The following is a 21,528-nucleotide window of genomic DNA, read 5'->3' on the forward strand; positions in this document are numbered from 1 at the left end:
ACACGTGTGTGTGTGGGGGGGGGGTTCTGTTTTTCTCCCTCTATCATAGCCCTAGAACTTCTGGATGCCCAAGGAAGCTGATTGTTGTAAGATTCAGGACTGATAAAAGAAAGTCCTTCTTCATGCAACATGTAGTTAAACTATGGAACTCGCTTCCACAGGATGGCTTTGAAAGAAGATTAGACAAATTCAAGGAGGAGGCAGGGCTATTCCAAGACTGTCCCTGGAAAATAAGGACACTTGGAGGGTATGTAGAAGGCACCTTCCTGCACTCGCAAGCCAGGCCAAAAGCGGAGGCAGTGAGGGGGGATTGCTGGCGCCCCTTGCGGCCTGTTCCAGGAAGACACCCACTCGCCCTCGGTGCATCTCTTTTCGATTGGCGGGAGGCTTCCTCTTCAGCGGTGCTGCAAGACGAGAGCGCCAGGAGCCCTGCCAAGCCGGCCCTCGCTGAAAGCAAACACCACGGAAACCGCTGGCGTACGGCCGTTTAGCTTTATGAGTCTCCGGGGAGGGATGCATAGTTAACGTAACACTTCAAACATAATTATTGATTGCGCACACAGCCTGCTGTTCTGGCTGCAGCATCAGCAAGCAGAAGGGAGAGACGAGATAAGCTGGGCAAGAAGGGCTGTGTGTGTGTGTGTGTGTGTGTGTTGGTGCCCTATTACATGGTGCCCTGGTGGGTTTCAGGCATGCAGGAATCTCTTCCATGCCTATCTGGCCCACCTAGCTCAGTACTGACTACACTGACTGGCAGCAGCATTCCATGGCTTCAGGCAGGGCTCTCTCCCTAAGTGTTCCCACCAGCGCCTTGTGCCTTGTACCCTTTGCTATGAGGACAGAACTGCTGCACTCAGGTCCTAATTGTCGCTGGGCTAGATGGGCCTTTGGCCTGATCCAGCACGGCTCGTCTTGCGTTCCTATTTAGGGACGCAGATCTTGGCTAAGCAATAAGAGACGCTTCCTAATGATGAGAGCGACTAGCCACCTATGTTCTCTGTCCACTCTCAGAGGCAACATGCATCTGCATACCAGTTGCCAGCATTCACAAGAGGGGAGAGTGGCTTTCGCACTCAGCTCCTGCTTCCAGGTTCCCACAGGGAACTGGGTTAACCACAGAGAGGGGTGCTTATGCTATATTCTGCTTCCACTGTAGACGGCAGTATGCCTCTGAAAACCAGTTGCTGGCAATTATTATTATTATTATTATTATTATTATTATTATTATTATTATTGCTATTATTGCTATTATTGCTATTATTATTACTAGGAGGGACACGGGTGACGCTGTGGTCTAAACCACTGAGCCTTGGGCTTGCCGATCGGAAGGACAGTGGTTCGAATCCCCGCGACGGGGTGAGCTCCCGTTGCTTGGTCCCTGCTCCTGCCAACCTAGCAGCTTGAAAGCCCAAAGTGCAAGTAGATAAATAGGTACTGCTCCAGCGGGAAGGTAAATGGCATTTCCGTGCGCTGCTCTGGTTTCGCCAGAAGCAGCTTAATTATGCTGGCCACATGATTTGGAAAAACTGTCTGCGGACAAACGTCGGCTCCCTTGGCCAGTAAAGCGAGATGAGCGCCACAACCCCAGAGTCGTTTGCGACTGGACTGAACTGTCAGGGGTCCTGTACCTTTACCTTTTATTATTACTACATTTCTATCCCACCTCCCCTCCAAGGAGCTCAAGGTGGCATACGTGGTTCTCTCCACTCAACCATTTTGCCCTCACAACAACCCTGTGAGGTAGGTTAGGCTGATAGATGGTGTCTGGCCCAAGTCTCCCAGTGGGCTCTGTGAAGATTTGAACTTTGGTCCTCAACGCTCTAGCCACTAGGGAACACTAGCTCTCAATCACAACTGGGGAGAGCTGCTGTCGTGTTCAGGTCCAAGCGCCTGGGAGAAGATGGTCCAGTTATTGTCTCCCGTCAATCTGGATCATATTCCTGAAAGAATCCACCTCCCCCACCCAGTTGCCCGTCACTGTCTCCAGATAGGTCCGTGTCCAGTACAGTGGTACCTCTGGTTATGAACTTAATTCGTTCCGGAGGTCCGTTATTAACCTGAAAATGTTCTTAACCTGAAGCACCACTTTAGCTAATGGGACCAGGGGCGTAGCTAGGTAAATTGGCACCCAGGGGCAAAAAAAAAATTGCCCCCCCCCCAAGGCATGGGAAGGTCAGGTGGTACCCGGTGCGGAAAATTTATTGCCAACCCCCCCCCATTGAAACCCCCCCCCCCCCCGCAAAAATGGTTTTACATTATTTCATATTTTCTTACAAAGGAATAATAACAAGTAATAATAAAACAAAACTTTTATTTATATCCCGCCCTCCCTGGCCAAAGTCGGGCTCAGGGTGGCTAACACCAGATACATAACATTGGTATAAAATCAAACAATAATTAAATTACCTCCTAAAAACCTCTCAAAGTCTAATTAGATGGCTTTCCACAGGGTTAGGGTTGGGAACAGTAAGTGTTCTCTGAACTGAAATTTCAGCCTTCATGACATAGGAAAACAGCCAAGTGAACAGCTATTTTGGTGGAGGAGGGTCAAGATATTAACCGATATGCATGAAATTTCATATATAGCTATATAATCCCTAGTATAGTAAGATAAGACCTTCGGAGCAGGCATTTTAAAAAAATAATAATAATTTTGTTTTTCAAAAAAAAAAAATCTTGAAAATTTGTCACCCCCTCCATTATGGAACACGGGGTGGCCCGCCCCCTCACCCCCCCTTGCTATGCCCCTGAATGGGACCTCCCGCTGCCGCTGCGCCGCCACAGCACGTTTTCTGTTCTTATCCTGAAGCAAAGTTCTTAACCTGAAGCGTTATTTCTGGGTTAGCAGAGTATGTAACCTGAAGCGTATGTAACCCAAGGTACCACTATACAGGTATATGCGTGCAGGTATATGGCTCATCAAGTGGGGCTGCCCAGCACCTTTTCTGGAATCAATTAATCCTGCCATATCTGACCTTTATCTGAACTGGAATATCCCTTTTCCCAAGCGTGTTAGCTCTGTTCACAGGGTGAAAAGGGGAGAAGGAAAAATTCTTTCCCTAACAGAAAAAGAAGGAGGGGGGGGAAAACTCCAGCTGTGGCCTCAGATGGAATCTGCTTGGTGGTGTCGGATACAGAACGCAAAAGGGATCAAACTGGGGTGGGTGGGTGTGAGAGAGAGACATCAGCTGGGAACATCTGGAGAGAAAGCTGCCGAGTCTGTTGGATCCATGGAAAAGGTGAACAGGAAGACGCAGACTTGCCCCAGGCTGTCAGGAGGGCTTCCTGATCATCCAGGGGAAAACGGAGCGAGAACAATGGCTGGGCTGGATATCAGGCTGGGCTGCGGAGCATAATCGTGTGACTAAATGCGGCCCGGTCCAAATTGGCTGAGCAGCTTGTGTTGAGAGGGAGGACATTTGGGATGGGTAGAACCTGACGCAGCACAATTAGTGCTTGCCGTAGCACCACAGTGCCAGCAACTCTAGGAGTGATGCTGGTAGCAAAGATATGCCCAGAATGCATTGCCAGAAAACGGGGAGGTGTTAAAAGCAGCCCTAGCAAGAAGCAAAAAAAAAAGGGCCGTGGATTTGCAATCGATGCAAGGAAATAAGATGAAACGACAGTTGCATGCCTTCCAACTTTTCTCCCAGGTCAATCGTTTTCAAGCCCCATCATCATGGCCTGGGAAGAGCTATAGGCTGGTGGAGGAACATTTGATTTTCATGCAGAATGTAGGTCCCAAGTTCAACAGGAATTTTAAATCCCCATAGCAATATGGTTCCGCTTCCACCTTTACCAGCTGCTCTGGCTAAAAAAAAAATCACCACAAAAAACTAGAACCCCCAAAAATCTACCAGTCAGAGTGAAGTGCAAAAGGCAGGTGCATACTCTCCAACATTTCTCTGATGAAAATAAGGATGTCCTTTTTAATCATCATCATCATCATCATCATCATCATCATCATCATCATCCGCCCATCTGACTGGGTTGCCCCAGCCACTCTGGGAGACTTCCAACATATATAAAACCTTAATAAAACATACAACAACAAAAAAAAACTTTCCTATACAGGGCTGCCTTCAGATCTTTTCTAAAGGTTGTAGTTACTTATCTCCTTGGCTTGGGGAGTCACATAACTCCATACCTTCCAAAATTTCTCCAGTGAAAACAGGGGCATCCTAAGGAAAACCAGGATCTTCCAGGATCAAATCGGAAACCAGCTAATAGGCTAATATTCTTTTCAGTTATATGTTTATGAAAATAAAGTTCCTTGGAATATGAAGAGTCTGGACACTGTATAGTCTTTAAAAAGAAGCAATCAGTCACCTAGAAGAGTTCTTTAGCTTCCTAGCTGTAAGCTACTCTGCCGCTTTGCATATCATCAAATTTTATTTTATATATACATAACACGTGAAACTGCGATTCCCCACCTCTGATCCATCCCTTCTTCCTCCTTTGTTCTCTCCCAGGGACAATGCGCCCGGTGCGAAGGAACTTTTACGACCCCTCCTCTGCCCCCGGCAAGGGGGTTGTGTGGGAATGGGAAAACGACAACAACTCCTGGACTCCGTACGACATGGACATCTGCATCACCATCCAGAACGCTTACGAGAAGCAGCACCCGTGGCTGGACCTGTCCTCGCTGGGGTTTTGCTACCTGATCTACTTCAACAGCATGTCTCAGGTGAACCGCCAGACGCAGAGGAAACGCCGTCTAAGGAGGCGCATGGACTTGGCTTATCCTCTCACCATCGGCTCCATCCCCAAGTCCCAATCCTGGCCCGTGGGGACCAATTCTGGGCACCCTTGTTCGTGTCAGCAGTGCCTGCTGGTTAACAGCACCCGGGCAGCCTCCAACGCCATCCTGGCCTCCCAGCGCAGGAAGGTGTATTCCGGGAATGGGAACGGATCGCTGGCCGTCCGGCAGAGCAATACGTTCAACGGAACGGCCATGTGGTCTCTGGGCACGGTGCAAGCCAGCGGGACGGGCAAGATCGAGCAGGTCCGTTCCGGCAACGGGGTGCAAGTGGCCACTTTTTCGCGGAGCCAGAGTGCGCCCAGCCACACCCAGCTCCCTGGCCAAAACAACCTGAACCGGCCCGGTACACAGCGAGTGGCCATCTTGAGTACTCGGGCTTCCATCCCACCAGGGTAAGTAGCCAAAAAGTATTTGCCACTCCCCCCTTTTTATTTTACCTATAATGAATATTTAGTACTAGGTTCATCAACCTAATGCAATTTGTTGTTCAGTCGTTCAGTCGTGTCCGACTCTTCATGACCCCATGGACCAGAGCACGCCAGGCACGCCTATCCTTCACTGCCTCCCGCAGTTTGGCCAAACTCATGTTAGTAGCTTCGAGAACACTGTCCAACCATCTCATCCTCTGTCGTCCCCTTCTCCTTGTGCCCTCCATCTTTCCCAACATCAGGGTCTTTTCTAGGGAGTCTTCTCTTCTCATGAGGTGGCCAAAGTACTGGAGCCTCAACTTCAGGATCTGTCCTTCTGTAGGACATGTCCCCTTCACTTCTAGTGAGCACTCAGGGCCGATTTCCTTAAGAATGGATAGGTTTGATCTTCTTGCAGTCCATGGAGAAGGGTGGATTGGTCAGAGACAGTATCCTCCACCTCATACAAGTGAAATGTAAAAGCGCTGTGAACAATTGCTGCAACAGAATAACAAACAAGTGGTGACTTTTCAAAGTAGTAGTTCGGTACTCCAGTTGATATGCAGCAACTGGGGGGCACCTAATGGTTAGAGCATCTGCTTTGCATGCAGAAGATGGCAGACTCAATCCCTGGCATCTCCAGGTAGGACTGGGAGAGAGATCCTTGCCTGAAATTGTGGAAAGTTGCTGCCAGTCCATGTTAACAATACTGAGCTAGATAGGCAGTCTGATGCAGTGTAAGACAGTTCCCCAGGCTCCTGCATACAAACAGAAATCTTGCAACAAGCCAACTGATACAGATTACAGGTGATTTAAACCCTGCCTCCATCTCACCATTCCTCCCAATTTTAGCCATACAGCTCCCTATGTTCCTACCAATCGCTGTTATTAACAACCAGTGCATACCCCTAAACATTTTGTGAACCTAAGTTTGGCCTCATTGAGGCGCAGTATTTCAGTATGAGTAGGAAAATGAGAGTACCCCAAAACATTTTTAAAGAAAAAAAAGCACTGTTAACAACAGTAACATTTGGGACTAAGGTTAGTAAGTAACCTGCCTGTCTTGCACTGTCACCAAAAATCATCACCATCCAGTCACCATCGTTGTTGATGCTGATGATGGCATCATCATCATCATCTACTTGTTACCCAAAGGTCTCATAGTGACTTGCAACCCATTTATAAACATCTAGCTCACTGGATGACTTTTGGTCAGTTGCTGTATTCATTTCCCCCGTCGAACTATAAAATGGTGATTTTCTTGAGTCAAAATGAGAGTACCCCTAAACATTTTTGAAGAAAAAAAAAGCACTGACTGTGTGTGTGTGTGTGTGTGTATTTGCACACACACACACACACACACACACACACAGCATTTTGGATTGCCATTTTTATCGAAAGCAATCCCTACTCAGGACCCACTGGAATTAGCAGGCATGTCTAACTTAGTTCCATTCATTTCGGTGGTCTTACTCTGAGCAGGACTAGCACTGGAGTTTTCAGGTAAAAGAGTCAGCCTGTCTGTCTGTCAGAGCCCCAACACAATCACCCTCTGCTCTTCCCCATCTTTGTCCAGCCAGCCAGTGTTGACATAAACAACAAAACAAAATAGGGAAGAAGAGGCCTCTGAATAACAGCCCACCCATGTCGCTCAGGGTGGCGGAAGCTGACATAGCCCACGGTTGCCCAGACACCTCGCCTGAGTGGCAGGCACACCCAGGAGCAGCAATGTCTCAGCTCTTTCCCTCTCCAGAGCGAAGGAGGCTTTGGCCAGAGGAGAGCGGCCTTGTGTTGCCACGGCAACCAGGTGGCAGGGTTGTGGATTCACTGGGAAAGGGGGGAGGGGAGGGAGAGAAGAGGCTCTTTCCTTTCTGCTGCTCCCTCCTGTAATTCCCTTCCTCACATTTGCTGTCTCTGGCCTTTATTCTCCGCTTCTCTTTCTGCCTAGGAAGACTCAAGAGAGGCCACATTCGCACCCTGCACTGAAAGCATCACTTTAAACAGTCACGGCTTCCGCCAAAGGAATCTGGGAGTCATGCTTTGCTAAGGGTGCGGAGAGTTGTGGGGAGACCTCCCCCTATTTCCCTCACGGAGCTACAATTCCCAAAATGGTTTAAGAATCAAATCCCTCTTTCCAAAGAACCATGGGAATCATAGCTCTGGGAGGGGAATGGAGGTGTCGCCTAAAAACTCTCAGCACCCTTTGCAAACTACAGCTCCCAGAATTCTGCGAGTTAAAAATGTGTGTTAAGAATGGCTGTTTTCCCGCCATTTAAAAAAAAAAACAACTAGATTTTTTTTTAAAAAAATTGATGCCAACGCTGCACTCTAAGGCTGGTTAATCTCACCATTTGAAGTCTCCAGGGAAATGACTCCATTTCTTTCACCTCAAAATGCTCTAAAATAGGGTATCCTATTGCGGTCGATACCGACTTGCTGTGTTTCTGCCAGGGGTTAATAAAAAAACCTCAGGGTCGATAGGGGTCTGGGCTGGAAGAGGCATAGTGTGAAAAAATAATAATTAGGAACAATGAACTTATGAAATCAAAGCCATAGGCATGTACAGAGCATACTTCCTTTGCCAGTGATGGCTCCCTACTTTTTTTTTGACGTTTTATGATTCTTAGTCATGTTGATCAATGACAAATAAACTTGATTATACATTTATATTTCTTATTCCACTTACATTCCTAAGAATGTGGGCTGATGACAGCTTGACAAGCTCATTGAAGGGTCAATGGACATAGAAATTTGAGGAAAACCTGCTTTGAAAGACATATTTAGTCCTGGGGTAGAGAACATCAGACCTTTCTAGCTGGTCCTCTGGACACACACCCCTGCCCGCACACCATCTCCCCAGGCCACATTTCTTACCAGCCCTCCCAGTTTAAGCTTTTCAGGGAGGGGGCATGAAAGGGCTGCGTATCGCGGCCCCTTGCTGCTGGCCCACGAGTCAGTAGCAGAATTAAAATGGGCACGTGGGATCTCAATCACACCCAGGAACAGCCAACAAAACCATCTGTGTGCTGAGCTGCGGGTGAAGTTTGCATGAGCTTCCTTCCTCCTCATGAGTTTGCATTTTATTTCATTTTTGTTGTTGTTGCTTTTACTGCTGGGGTACAGTAGTTTCTCGCACATCGGGGAAGAGAGCCTCCTTACCTGCGGAGTTTGAGATGCCCACGGACAGGTAGGGTGGTCCTGTAAATGGCTGTTCTAGTCAGGGACCAGGTAGGTTAAACTTTGTATGTGCTAACCCCAGGCTGTCAAATGTTAGGGCCGGGGACCTCTGGTTCCTTTTGGTGAAAAGAGAATGTCTGGGTTGGGGAACATAGGAAGCTGCCTTAAGCTGAGTCAGACCATTGGTCCATCTTGTCTTAGCTGACTGGAAGAGGGTTTCCTGAGGGGGACATTCCCAGCCCAACCTGCAGGTGCCAGGGGTTGAATCCGGGAGCCTTCTGCATTCAGAGCAGATGCTCTGCCACTGAGCTTAATGCTGAATTAATCTGAAGAGATATGTCAAGGGTTCAAGCTTGCCCCTTCACCCACTGACTGCGCCCTCATCCCAGATGTGTGGCTGAGCTTTCTCAGGAGCAGTTGCAAAATGCACTCTGCACTTGCTCTTGAAACATTCTGTTCTTTAGCAGGGTGCTTCATAGGCAAATCAGTGCCAGTAAACGGCTGCTAAACTTGCAAGAGGCGTGGTTTTAATTTCCGCTGCTTGTCCATCTTAGTGATTGCAGAATCAAGATTGGTTGCTGGTGTCGGATTCAGTGGTGCCACTAAGGGATTTGAGACACCATTCATTTAAATCACTACAATGCCACTTTAAATAGTCGTGGCTCCCCCCCCCCAAGAATTCTGGGAGCTGTAGTTTGCTACAGGTGCTGTTAAAAAGGTAAAGGTACCCCTGACCAGTCACGGATGACTCTGGGGTTGCACGCTCATCTTGCTCTATGGGCCGAGGGAGCCAGACAGCTTCTGGGTCATGTGGCCAGCATGACTAAGCCGCTTCTGGCGAACCAGAGCAGTGCACGGAAACGGCGTTTACCTTCCCACCAGAGCGGTACCTATTTATCTACTTGCACTTTGATGTGCTTTCGAACTGCTAGGTGGGCAGGAGCTGGGACTGAACAACGGGAGCTCACCCCGTCGCGGGGATTTGAACCGTCAACCTTCTGATCGGCAAGCCCTAGGTGCTGTTAGGAGACTATTTCTCACCCAGAGAAGCTACTATTTTCAGAGTGGTTTAACCGCCAGTCCCTCTTCCCAGAGAACTCTGGGAATTGTAATTCTGTGAGGTGACCACACAACCTCATGGGGGAGGGGAGGGTCCCACTGAGATTGCAAAGATCAGAGCTGCCCTTCAGATGCTGTAGGACTCCAATCAGTTCCCAACATCCTTGACCATTGACCGTGCTGGCTGGCAGGGTCACTGAATCTCCCCACCCAAAGAGAGGGGGGAGAGGGAGAGAGGAGTGCTCATCATTTCCCTGACTTTGTTTACTCTGCATGAGCTTCTATCCTGCTGATTTGGGAGCAGAAGAGCAGAGTGTTGAACTCCAAGACACAGAAATGCTATACTAGATATACAGCAGGGAGTGGGGGAGGCAGAAACAGCCCATAATTGTCCTGTTATTATAAACATGTCAACGCATTTGTCAACAACACTTCAAAATGGAACGTCAGCTCCAGGGCATTGGAAGTGCAGCATGTGCACGGCTTCGGTTTCCGAGCGCTTTTGCTTGTGAGTTCAGGGTAGGGGCCGTAGCTCAGCAGCTGTGTGCATGCTCTGCATGCAGAATATCTCAGATTCTGAGCAAAGGGAAAGGCCACCCTTCCTAAATGGTACCCTGGAGCACGGGAGAAGTTGCTAAGTAACCACTTGGCTTCAAACCAGAAAGTCTGGCCCTCCAGGCCTCTCTGTTTGGCCCTTGTAACTCTCCCCTGGCCACGCCTCCTCTCCCCTGGCCACGCCTCTCACTGTCCCTGCTTTGCACTCTGAGCGTTTTTGCCTAGAACTGCGGAAGGAGCCCACAAACTCGTAACAATACCTCCTGCATCTCTGGATGGAGGATGCAGAGCTGGGGGTGTGAGCATGTGTAGAAACTAGCCTATTGCACAAAGGCAAACTTTGCACCTCTCTTAGCCCCGGCCCTGCCCACCACTGGCATGTGGGCCTCAGAAGGCACCCCACCCCTGCCCTAGTGGGAGGGGCTGTTGGCTGGGCAGCTGCTTTGCACGCAGAAGGCCTCAGATTCAATCCCTGACAGCTCCAGCTAAAGCATTAGAGACCAGGTCTTAAGAGTAGTTGGAGAGTAGCTGGCAGTCAGAGAAGGCTGGCCTGGTGCATGCAGATAACCCCTGCCTGAGGCAAAATGGAAATAGTGATTTATTAGAGACATGCCCCAGGAAACCAAGTGCATCGATAGGTGTCGAAGGAGCCTGTGCTCCGGTAGAGCACTCTGCTGGTGGTATATTCCTATGTGAGCCTTGAAGACTACAGGCAGGTGACATAAATAGCTCTCCTTATAGGATTACCCCAGACAAGGCAACATTCTGGGACTGGGCTATAAGCTGGCACACATCATGGCACTACATTTAACCTAAGACTGTGCAGCTGACACAAGCGAGATACGTAGCAAGACGTGGAAAGTCACGTAGGACTTGTGGCTGCAAATTTCTTCTGAGAAATTGGAATGTTCATGAACGTTCCTTGACCCGCTCAGCCACTGAGCCAGTAGTCTGGTTTCTAAATACTAATAGTCATTAGCAATGCGGATCTATCTATCTATCTATCTATCTATCTATCTATCTATCTATCTATATCATCTATCTATCTATCTATCTATCTATCTATCTATCTATCTATCTATCTATCTATCTATCATCTATCTATCCATCTATCTATCTATATCTGTCTGTCTGTCTGTCTATCATCTATCATCTCTATCTATCTATCTGTCTATCATCTATCTGTCTATGGCCAAACTGCGGGAGGCAGTGGAGGATAGGCATGCCTGGCGTGCTCTGGTCCATGGGGTCACGAAGAGTCGGACACAACTGAACGACTGAACAACAACAATCTGTCTATCTGCCTGTATTTACCTCAGATTTGTATATGTGTGGTAAAGCAGACTGCAACTTTAAAGCAGATATGTAGGGCACAATCTGGTCCCAGTTAAGCACTTCCAAGGCCAGTTTATTTTGGAGCAGGTGAGACTTATGCAAGTGCCTAAACCACTGCCACCCCATTCAGATCAGTGGGGCTGGCATGTAGCAGAATTGTTGCTCATAGCCAGAAAAGGCTCAACCTTTTTTTGCTGTCTGCTCTCCGAGCTCCACCCACCTGTGAAAAACCACCCCACCCTCGTAATCTCCATCCGTTATCAGCGGTTGGCCTTTCTCAGGCTCCCCCCCCCCATATCCGCCCGCTGATGCGTTACAAAGCCTTGAAGCCACTGGCAGAGGAGATGCGCTCTTCTGTCACTTTCAGAAGGAGATTATGCTCCTTCCTTAAACCGACTGACCCGCTGGTCTCCTAATCCCAACCTAGAGGGGCCGCCCAGCCTGTTCTCTTTCTCAGAGGGGTGGGGAGACAGCCGTAGGAAAGAGCCATGAAGACCAAGCTGGCAATCAGGTAAGCTTGGATGCAGCATGTAGATGTGGGTTCAAATCCCACCATGGCCAATTGCTATTTTCGTGAGGAATGGCAGAACATCTTTGCATGCAGGAGGAACCAGTTTCAATCTCTGGACAACTTTTCCCCATATATCCCTCCGTGGTAATGACACACCTCAGCTGGGTACTGCTGAGAGTCCAGCATTCCCCAGACATGCACATAGTCTATACTAAAAACCAGGCTTTTTTGGGTTTCAGCTCCAGCCCTCTAGAATCATTTACTGGGTAAAATTAGACAGAAATCCAGTATAATGATATTTAGGTGCCTACAGAAGTTGCTTTTTATTTAAGAAGGCTTTCCATGAAATGAGACAACCCCTAGGAATGGTTCTATTTGTGTTTGTAGGAATGGTTTTAGTTATTTTTATGATTTGTTTCCTTTCTCTTTGTGTGTTTTATTTTTGTGTGTCACTTCAATGGCCACTGTGAAGCGGTTTAGAATTTTTTGAGGTACATAAAATCCTCAGATAAGACTGGGAAAGGGTTAATAAGGGTAAAGGACCCCTGGACGGTTAAGTCCAGTCAAAGGTGACTATGGGGTTGGAGCACTCATCTTGTTTCAGGCCGAGGGTGCTGGTGTTAGTCCACAGACTGCTTTCTGGGTCATGTGGTCAGCATGACTAAACAGCTTCTGGCACAACAGGACACCGTGACGGAAGCCAGAGCGCACGAAAACACCATTTTCCTTCCCGCTGCAGGGGTACCTATTTATCTACTTGCACTGGCGTGCTTTCGAACTGCCAGGTTGGCAGAAGCTGGGACAGAGCAATGGGAGCTCAACCTGTAGCGGGGATTCGTACTGTGGACCTTCTGATCGGCAAGCCCAAGAGGCTCAGTGGTTTAGAGCACAGTGCCACCCACATCCCTACTGCTGGGAAAAGACCCCTGTCTGAATTCCTGGGGAGCCTCTGGAAGTCCGCATTGAGCAATACTGAGCCAAATCGAAATCAGGATTGAAATCTTGTTGGCCAGCCAAATGCCGGTTATAGCCAAGACAACAAGAGAGCAAATAGATTTAAGCAAGCAAGCAAAGAAAGTCAGAACAGCATGGAGCAATGGTCTGACTCTATTGCACTTAGACTCCTCCTGTGATAGGGGAAGGGCCGCAGAACAGTGTTAGAGTATCTGCTTTGCACAGGTTCTGGGTTCAGTCTCCAATGGCATCTCTGAGTATGGGAATGGCTCCTTCCTTGGGAATGGCATGACTCAATAGAAGGCAGCTTCAAAAGGCAGGTAGAAGCTGGCAGAGGCACCTGTCTGAAACTGCAGTCTGTGTGAGCAGGACTGAGCCAAATGAGCCAATGGTCTGTCCTCCTATGTCCCTCTTTAATGCAGCCTTTTTTTAAAAGGAGAAGCATAAGGACTAGAATCTTAATGCTTGTTTTGCGGAAGTGTCGTAGCTCAGTAGTAGAGCCTCTGATTTGCATGCAGGAGACCCCAACTTCAATCCCTGGCATCTCTGGGTAGGACTGGGAGGAATTCCTGCCTGAAACACTGGAGGGATGCTATGTCAGTGTAGACCATGGGAAGGCAAACGAAGGCCCTGGGGCTAGATCCGGCCCCATCGCCTTGTAAACCCGGCCCGCGGATGGTCTGGGAATCAGCGTGTTTTTACATGAGTAGAATGTGTCCTTTTATTTTAAATGCATCTCTGGGTTATTTGTGGGGCATAGAAATTCGGTCATTATTATTTTTTCAAAATATAGTCCGGCCCCCCACAAGGTCTGAGGGACAGGGAACCGCCCCCCTGCTGAAACAGTTTGCTGACCCCTGGTGTAGACAATGCTGAGCTAGAGAAACCTCTAATTAAGGCAGTCTTCTGCGTTCCTGTCATGTTGACAAGGTCTGTCACTGAACGGTCTTCATCCAAATGTTGAATTTGCCTCCTCCCACTTCCCTTGCAAGTTTATTACAGCAGGGACATCCCTCTGGATTAACCTTCATGCGGTAATTCTAGAGTAGGCATCAGCACTAAAATTGGTCCCCTGAGGAGTTAGCAGTTACCCCCCCCCCACGAAATATTGAAATATCAGCTGAGCCATGTGCGCACCAAGTGCCCATAGGTAACCCTACACCCCCTCTGACTCATCTGCCATCCATCTTTTAATAATACAACCCTCTGATAAGATAGGTCTCTAAGGGTTATTGGTGAACTGTTATATGGAGAGTGTTGGTTTCTTCAATCCTTGGACTTCAAACGTACCGGTAGTTGTCTGTGCAGGAAATACTGCCAGCGTAAAATAGATGATGTTGAAAAGAAGGTTAATTTCGAGGATTTTTAAAGCTTAATAATGAAGTTGGAAAACTGCTAAAGATGTAATATAATGAAATTCAACAAAAAGGGATTTGAGGAAGCCATGTGAACATGTGAGGAAGGGTAGGAAAGTTAAATTTTTATTTGTGTCATAAATTGTGACGAGGTATATCTCTGTTAATGTAAGTATGTTGTAGTCCTTTTTTTTTGATTTGTTGAAATTGAATAAAAATATTTTTTTTAAAAAAAGGAAATACTGCTAGCGATCAGGAACGAGTCCTGTAATGAAATGTCACCAGGAAGGGCTGTAGATCACAGGGGGGAGAGCATCTGCTTTTGTGTGCAGAAGGTTCCAGGTTCAATCCCCAATGTCACCGCTACGTAGGGCTGGGAGAGTTTCCTGCCTGAAATCCTGGGAAGCTTCTGCCTGTCAGTGTAGAAACAAATGGTTCCCAAACTTTTTTTCCCCACCCCTATACAGGGCTCAAGACAGTATCATCTATACTTCAAGTTCAAACCATCAGTTGACTGAGATCTCTTGTTAAAAAAAGAAAGACCCTTGGCCCATAAGATTCGACCCTATTATTGTCAAAACAAAATAAAAAATTCCTTCCAGTAGCACCTTAGAGACCAACTAAGTTTGTTCTTGGTATGAGCTTTCGTGTGCATGCACACTTCTTCAGATACACAGACCCTATTATTGATTATTTTCAATTTTTTTGCACTAGTGTTTTACTGTCTTATGTTAGTTTTTTTTTTAAAAAAATAGTTAGTTTGAATGATATTTATTACTTTTATATTGCTGTTTTATGTTGATATTTTGAACATTTCAAGTGGATGTTTTTGAAAATTTCAAGTGGATATTTGTGAAAATTTCAAGCGGATATTTGTGAAAATTTCAAGTGGTTTGGAAATGTGTTTAAATAAATGAAAGCAAGAAAAGTATGCCTCCCCCTTCAAACTTAGAATCATAGAACTGAACCGAAATGGCAAAAATGACCGGGAAAATCAGAAACCAAGAAGATAGAAACTTTAATAAGAAACGGGGTGGGCTTTTATAAGTTATTTAAGAGAACACTGTAAACAGCTTTAGCAGGATTATAGCAACACTTGCAATGTATAAAAAAACTAAGGTAAAAATTGATTTTTAAGAAAAATGGAGAAATTATATGATGCAGTAGAAAAAGTTTGATAGTGGAAACCGTGGAAGGATGGAGGGAAGTCTAAGAATTAAGGGAATCCTATATGTTTAGAATTGATGCTTTTGAATTATGGTGCTGGAGGAGACTCTTGAGAGTCCCGTGGACTGCAAGAAGATCAAACCTATCCATTCTGAAGGAAATCAGCCCTGAGTGCTCACTGGAAGGACCGATCCTGAAGCTGATGCTCCAATACTTTAGCCACCTCATGAGAAGAGAAGACTCCCTGGAAAAAGACCCTGAAGTTGGGAAAGATGGAGGGCACAAGGAGAAGGGGACGACAGAGGACAAGATGGTTGGACAGTGTTCTCGAAGTGACTAGCATGAGTCTGACCAAACTGCGGGAGGCAGTGGAAGACAGGAGTGCCTGGCGTGCTCTGGTCCATGGGGTCACGAAGAGTCGTAAACGACTAAACAACAACAACAACATGTTTATGATTATGATTGTTGTTTGAATTCAAATGCATGTTGTAAATGAATGAATGAATGAATGAATCATAGAACTGAAAAGTTGGAAAGGACCTGAAGGGTCAACCAGTCCAACCCCTTGCAGTATAGGAATGTAAGTAGATGTTAAGTAGATACCGGTACTTATTTGCCCGCAGTTGCTGTTTATGAGAAGTCTGATCATGCCAATCCATTCTCCTTTGTTTCTCTCGTGCAGGGTGCCTGCCCTTCCAGTCAAGAACCTGAATGGGACTGGCCCAGTGCACCCTGCCCTGGCAGGTAAGAGCTGCAGGGACGGTCCTCAGCCTACCTTGATATGTGGAATGTTGCTGAATGTTTTCAGTTTATCGCTGGTTTTAATCTTTTGAAGGTTTTAAGTCAGCGGCTCCCAAAGTGGATGGTACCACTCCCTGGGGTGGGGGTGGGGGTCAGTGGGATTACCTGGTGCAAATAGGTTTAGGGGGTGCTGGAGGCGTCAATCTACCTGACCTTGAAAAGCTGGTATCCCTGGATCAAGTTCATCAGTTTTGTTGAATTGATTCCACTAAATAGTTTTCATTGGAATTTGTTACTGTTCTGAATTTTATTTAGAGATGGGAAGGTCTGGGAGGGGAAACCCCTGGAAAAATGGGGGGTCAGGTTTCCCCCCAGTTTTTTTCTCCAAAGCCGTTTTTTTCCAGAAAAAATGAAAAAAAAAACCACAGTTTGATATAGTTTGACTTTCCATACACTTTTTCATTCATTCATTTTTTTCTAGAAAATAAACAACTTGGGGGAGGAACCCTGTCCCCCCCCAAAAAAATTATGGTTTTTTTCCCATGCCTTCCCATCTCTAATTTTATTGTGTTGTTATTTTCCTTAAGGGGTCATGCAAACTGCTATCCTGAAGAATATCCTTTTTATAGGATTGGGGGCACTGGGGCCGGTGGTCTGAAAACGTTCGAGAACCACTGTTTTAAATGGTGGTCTTTTAACATTTTTATTTATGGTTTTATGGTTTCACTTCTTGCGCAAATGGCTTTGAGGGGGAGAGGAGGTCTCCTAACAATTTTCAGCACCCTTAACCGAACTACCGTTCCCAAGTTCTCTGGGGGAGGCCATGTTCTTTTTCATGGGCTTTATCTATAGGTGTGAATGTGGCCTCTGAGGACTTAAACTTTGTTGGCATCCATGCTGGCTGGGGTTGAGGGGAGTTGAAGCCCAAACTATTTGGAGAGCACAAGATGGCTGGGAAATCCACAGCCTTGCCCATGAGTTCCTTCCCCATTTAGCCTTGTTTCACCTGGGTGCTATCTATCTATCTATCTATCTATCTATCTATCTATCTATCTATCTATCTATCTACTGTATTGGCTTGAATATAAGCTGCACTTTTCCCCCAAAATTCCGACCGTGAAAAGTTAAAGTGTGGCTTATATTTGCGACATTACGGTATGCAGCCAGGAGCGTGGGGCAAACAGCACCAGGAGCACGGCAAAGCAGTGCCCGCCCCATGCGTAGTCCCCCGTCCTCTCCCTCCCCCAAGGCCGGGAAGGGTGAGAGCGAGGAAGGGGAAAGGCCACTGGCAACGCAGTTCGGCTCCCTCCACCCACCCAGTATGCAGCCAGGAACAGCGAGGAAGGGAGCGGCTTATATTCAGATATTTTTTCCTTTTTTCCCCCCTCCAATTTTAAAGCTGTATTGGCTTATATTCTGCCTGTCTGCCTGCCTGCCTGTCTATCTGTCTGTCTGCCTATCTATCTATCTGTCTGTCTGTCTGTCTGTCTGTCTACCTATCTATCACTTAAAGGAAGAGGTCTCTTCTTGGTGTCCAAGCGTTGTTGTTCTTGTTGTTTGCCTTGAGCTTTCCCCTCAAAAACCTGCTCTTTACAGCTGAATCAGAGCAAACGTCAAATCAGCTTTTCCATGAACTGACATTTGCTCCAATTCAGCTTTTTCATGGGAAAAGCTCTAGAGCAAAAAAAAAGGGGGGGTAGGACAGCGCACAGACCTAGAGTTTTAAATTGTGGGCCGTGCCTGGAAAGAGCGGATGATAAGACTTCTCTCTCTTTCTCTCTCTTTTTCCTTCTCTTTATCTGGCCCAGGGATGACAGGCATCTTGATGTGTGCAGCAGGCCTGCCTGTCTGCCTCACCCGAGCGCCAAAGCCCATCCTGCACCCACCACCTGTCAATAAGAGTGACATGAAGCCGGTGCCCGGAATCACCGGTATCTGCCGGAAGACCAAGAAGAAACATCTGAAAAAAAGTGAGTGAGTTTCTCTGCGCCTCTCAATGAGGCTCTTGCCCCATATCTGACTGATACCACAGATACCTAAATTCAGGGCCAGGACCGGGGTCAGTATCCAACATTTGTGGCCAGGCCCCAAGCCTGTGGGTCTGGGAATCGCCTGCCATTGTAAAGGTCTGGTTTGCACATAATGCTAAACCATGGTTTGTTGAAGCACACATCTCATGGGCGACCTGACAAACAATGGCTTGTTTCTTCCAAGTTTGGTTTGTTTTCCAGCTGCTCTTGCCTTGTGACTTTGTAGTTCAGTGAGTGCCTGGAGTGAGATGACCAAACAAACTATGGTTAAGGAAGGGTGCCAGGTTTACACTCACGGCTGTCCATAGAGGCGCAGGCCAATCCTGTGTACAGGGCAGCTGTCTACCAGCTCCATCTGATACGCAGGCTAAGATCCTACCTGCCCACAGACTGTCTTGCCAGAGTGGTGCATGCTCTAGTTATCTCCAGCTTAGACTACTGTAATGCGCTCTATGTGGGGCTACCTTTGAAGGTGACCCGGAAACTACAACTAATCCAGAATGCGGCAGCTAGACTAGTGACTGGGAATGGCTGCCGATACCATATAACACCAGTCCTGAAAGACCTTCATTGGCTCCCAGTACTTTCCCAAGCACAATTCAAAGTGTTAGTGCTGACCTTTAAAGCCCTAAACGGCCTCAGCCCAATATACCTGAAGGAGCCTCCATCCCTATCTTTCAGCCTGGACACTGAGGTCCAGCTCTGAGGGCCTTCTGGTGGTTCCCTCACTGTGAGAAGTGAAGTTACAGGGAACCAGGCAGAGGGCCTTCTCAGTAGTGGTGCCCACCCCGTGGAACACACTCCCAACAGATGTCAAGGAAATAAACAACTATCTGAGTTTTGGAAGACATCTGAAGGCAGCCCTGTTTAGGGACGTTTTTAAATGTTTGATGTTTTATTGTGTTTTTAATATCTTGTTGAAAGCCACTCAGGGTGGCTGGGGAGGCCCAGCCAGATGGGTGGGGTATAAGTAAATTATTATTATTATTATTATTACACAGAATGTCAAGCCATGGTTAAAGCAAACCAAGGTTTGTAAGCCCCGCAAGATTTCATGGCATGGTTTATTAGGGCAGGAAAGAAATCTTAGTTAATGTGATGACCAAATTTCGCACATATTGCTAAATGTCAAGCCAACATAGGTGAACCTACATTGCAGGGGTGTGGTGAGGATAAAATGGGGGGGGGGGGAGGGACCATGCATGCCAACTTGAGCTCTTTGAAGCGGATAGAAATGGAATACTATTTTTTCTTATAAGAAAAGAAGGCTATATAATAGAGAATGGTGTAGTTCCAGTGCTCTTTTATTCTGTACAGGCAAGAACCCTGAAGATGTAGTGAGACGTTACATCCAGAAGGTGAAGAACCCCCCAGATGAGGTGAGCTGGCCGCTATCTCTGTCTAATCTACTTCATGGGCGATCCAGTTATGTCACACTAAAGAATACAAAATGTAAGAATAGAGACCCTGGGCAAAGGGCAGGCTAAGATCCCAGAGAGATGCCTATGTAAGAATTCTTTCCCCTGATCCGAGTGCAGAAGGGTCTGGAAGCCGAACTATATTAAGAAATGGCCAGAAGATCTGGGTGTGTTTGACCTGGAAAAAGAGGTGACTAAGGGGTGACATGGAAACTGTCTTGAAAAAGCTGAAGCAGTGGTGTAGCGTGGGTTGCCAGCACCTGGGGCCACGTGGAGGGATAGGTGATTGAGAGGGAAATGGATGAAGCGTGCATGCACGTTCAACTGCCTAATGGCAACTGCATCACCCAGGAGGTCACAGTCACAGAGATAAGAAAAGAAGAGTTATTCTGTTGTCTGGAGAGGCAGCTTCCTGGTTCGCATGGAGAAGTCATTTTCAAAGGAGCTCAATGACAGAAAAGCACAGCTATGTTGAGGCAGCACCGGGTGTTGAAATTTTGCACCCCTCACAATTTTTGCACCTGGGGCAACCGCCCCTGTGCCCCTCGCCCAAATGCTACACCACTCAGCTGAAGGGTTTGTCATGCAGAAGATGGAGCAGACGAGCTCCAGAGGGGCAGGATTGGAACAAATGGGTGGAAATGGCAAGGAAAGCAGATTTCAGCGAAACATTAGTGACTGTGTAACAGAGGTTTCGGGTGCCCATTCCCTGGAAGTATTCATGCTGAAGCTGTGCCTGCAAAAATAAGGAGCGGAAAGAGAGGGGTGCCCCCTGGCCTCTTTCAAAATTGGAGACAGCCCTGGAACCAGTTTTATCCCCTGCATTTACCACTCACCAGTGTTTGAAACTCATGTTGTTCTAGGTGCATTTTGCGACAGGGAATTTCATTAGGGCGAGCAGTTTCTGTGCTCTGGGCGCAATACTGTGCCTAAGATTTCAGATTAAAACTGCTGAGTGGAAGGAAAGGAGGACCTTTTTCTGCTTCCCCACTTCCAGCCACTCTCTGAAGTCTGCAGAAGAGACCCTCTTAAGAATATTAGGGGGAGTAGGCAGGGGAAGGACTAGATCATGTGAAAAATGAACATAATATTTTAGCTGCAGTTCGTTCATTTTCAGCTTTGTATTCTTGTTATTAAAAAAAGCATGCCTAGACGTTCCGTTGTCGCTCCCGTAACCTGGGTTTAAGCTGCCATTTAGCTCCTAGCCTTCCTTATCTCGGTTTCTAACCCTGCCGCTCATGTCCCCAATTTGTCTCCCTCCAACAGGACTGCACCATCTGCATGGAGCGGCTGGTGTCCTCATCGGGCTACGAGGGGATCCTTAGGCACAAGGGGGCCAAACCGGAGCTGGTGGGAAAGCTGGGGAAATGTGGGCATCTCTACCACCTCCTCTGCCTGGTTGCCATGTACAACAATGGCAATAAGGTGAGAGACCAGAGGGGAATGGGTGGTTGGGTGAAAGGCATGGGAATGGTCTTCTCTCTTCCAACACAATTTTAAGCCACACAGTTTTCAAGGCCTGTTTGCTGCAATAAATAATAATACAGTCGTACCTCGGAAGTCGGACGGAATCCGTTCCAGAAGCCCATTCGACTTCCAAAACGTTTGGAAACCAAAGCGCGTCTTCCGATTGGCTGCAGGAAGCTCCTGCAGCCAATCAGAAGCCATGGAAGCCCCGTTGGACATTTGCATTCCAAGTAATGTTCACAAACTGGAATACGGCTTTCAGGAACCAAAATGTCTTAGTACCAAGGCATTCGGGATCCAAGGTATGACTGTAAATAAAATAAGGGTAGGGTTGCCACCTTTGGTCAGGCGAAATATGGGACAAGTTGGTGGGGGAACTGGGGCGGGGGAACGGGCTAACAATTACTTTACTTTGTGCAAAAATGACAATGGGTTGTTTCCAATGCTGGTCATACTCAGAGCAGACCCAATGAAATGCATGGATCTAAGTTAGCAATGCACATTAATTTCAATGACTCGCATCCTCCCCACCTGTTGAATTTCTGCCTGTCAGAAGAATGGTAAATGTACAGAGTTTTAAGCGCCTTGAG

At 47.2% G+C, this 21,528-nt stretch overlaps 1 protein-coding gene across 1 annotated transcript in view; it reads left to right on the top strand.

The window, feature by feature from the left end:
- The window catches only part of DTX1 (deltex E3 ubiquitin ligase 1), a 44,306-nt gene that overhangs the window by 19,995 nt on the left and 2,783 nt on the right, over positions 1-21,528 (top strand). Inside the window, exons 2-6 of the mRNA XM_033135754.1 lie at positions 4,473-5,154; positions 15,965-16,026; positions 17,832-17,993; positions 19,371-19,432; positions 20,738-20,896. Of these exons, the coding sequence (XP_032991645.1) occupies positions 4,473-5,154; positions 15,965-16,026; positions 17,832-17,993; positions 19,371-19,432; positions 20,738-20,896 (1,127 nt within the window). The remainder of the gene's footprint in view (positions 1-4,472; positions 5,155-15,964; positions 16,027-17,831; positions 17,994-19,370; positions 19,433-20,737; positions 20,897-21,528) is intronic.

Source organism: Lacerta agilis, chromosome 17 (genome assembly GCF_009819535.1).
Source record: "Lacerta agilis isolate rLacAgi1 chromosome 17, rLacAgi1.pri, whole genome shotgun sequence".
In the NCBI taxonomy this organism is placed as follows: Eukaryota; Metazoa; Chordata; class Lepidosauria; order Squamata; family Lacertidae; genus Lacerta; species Lacerta agilis.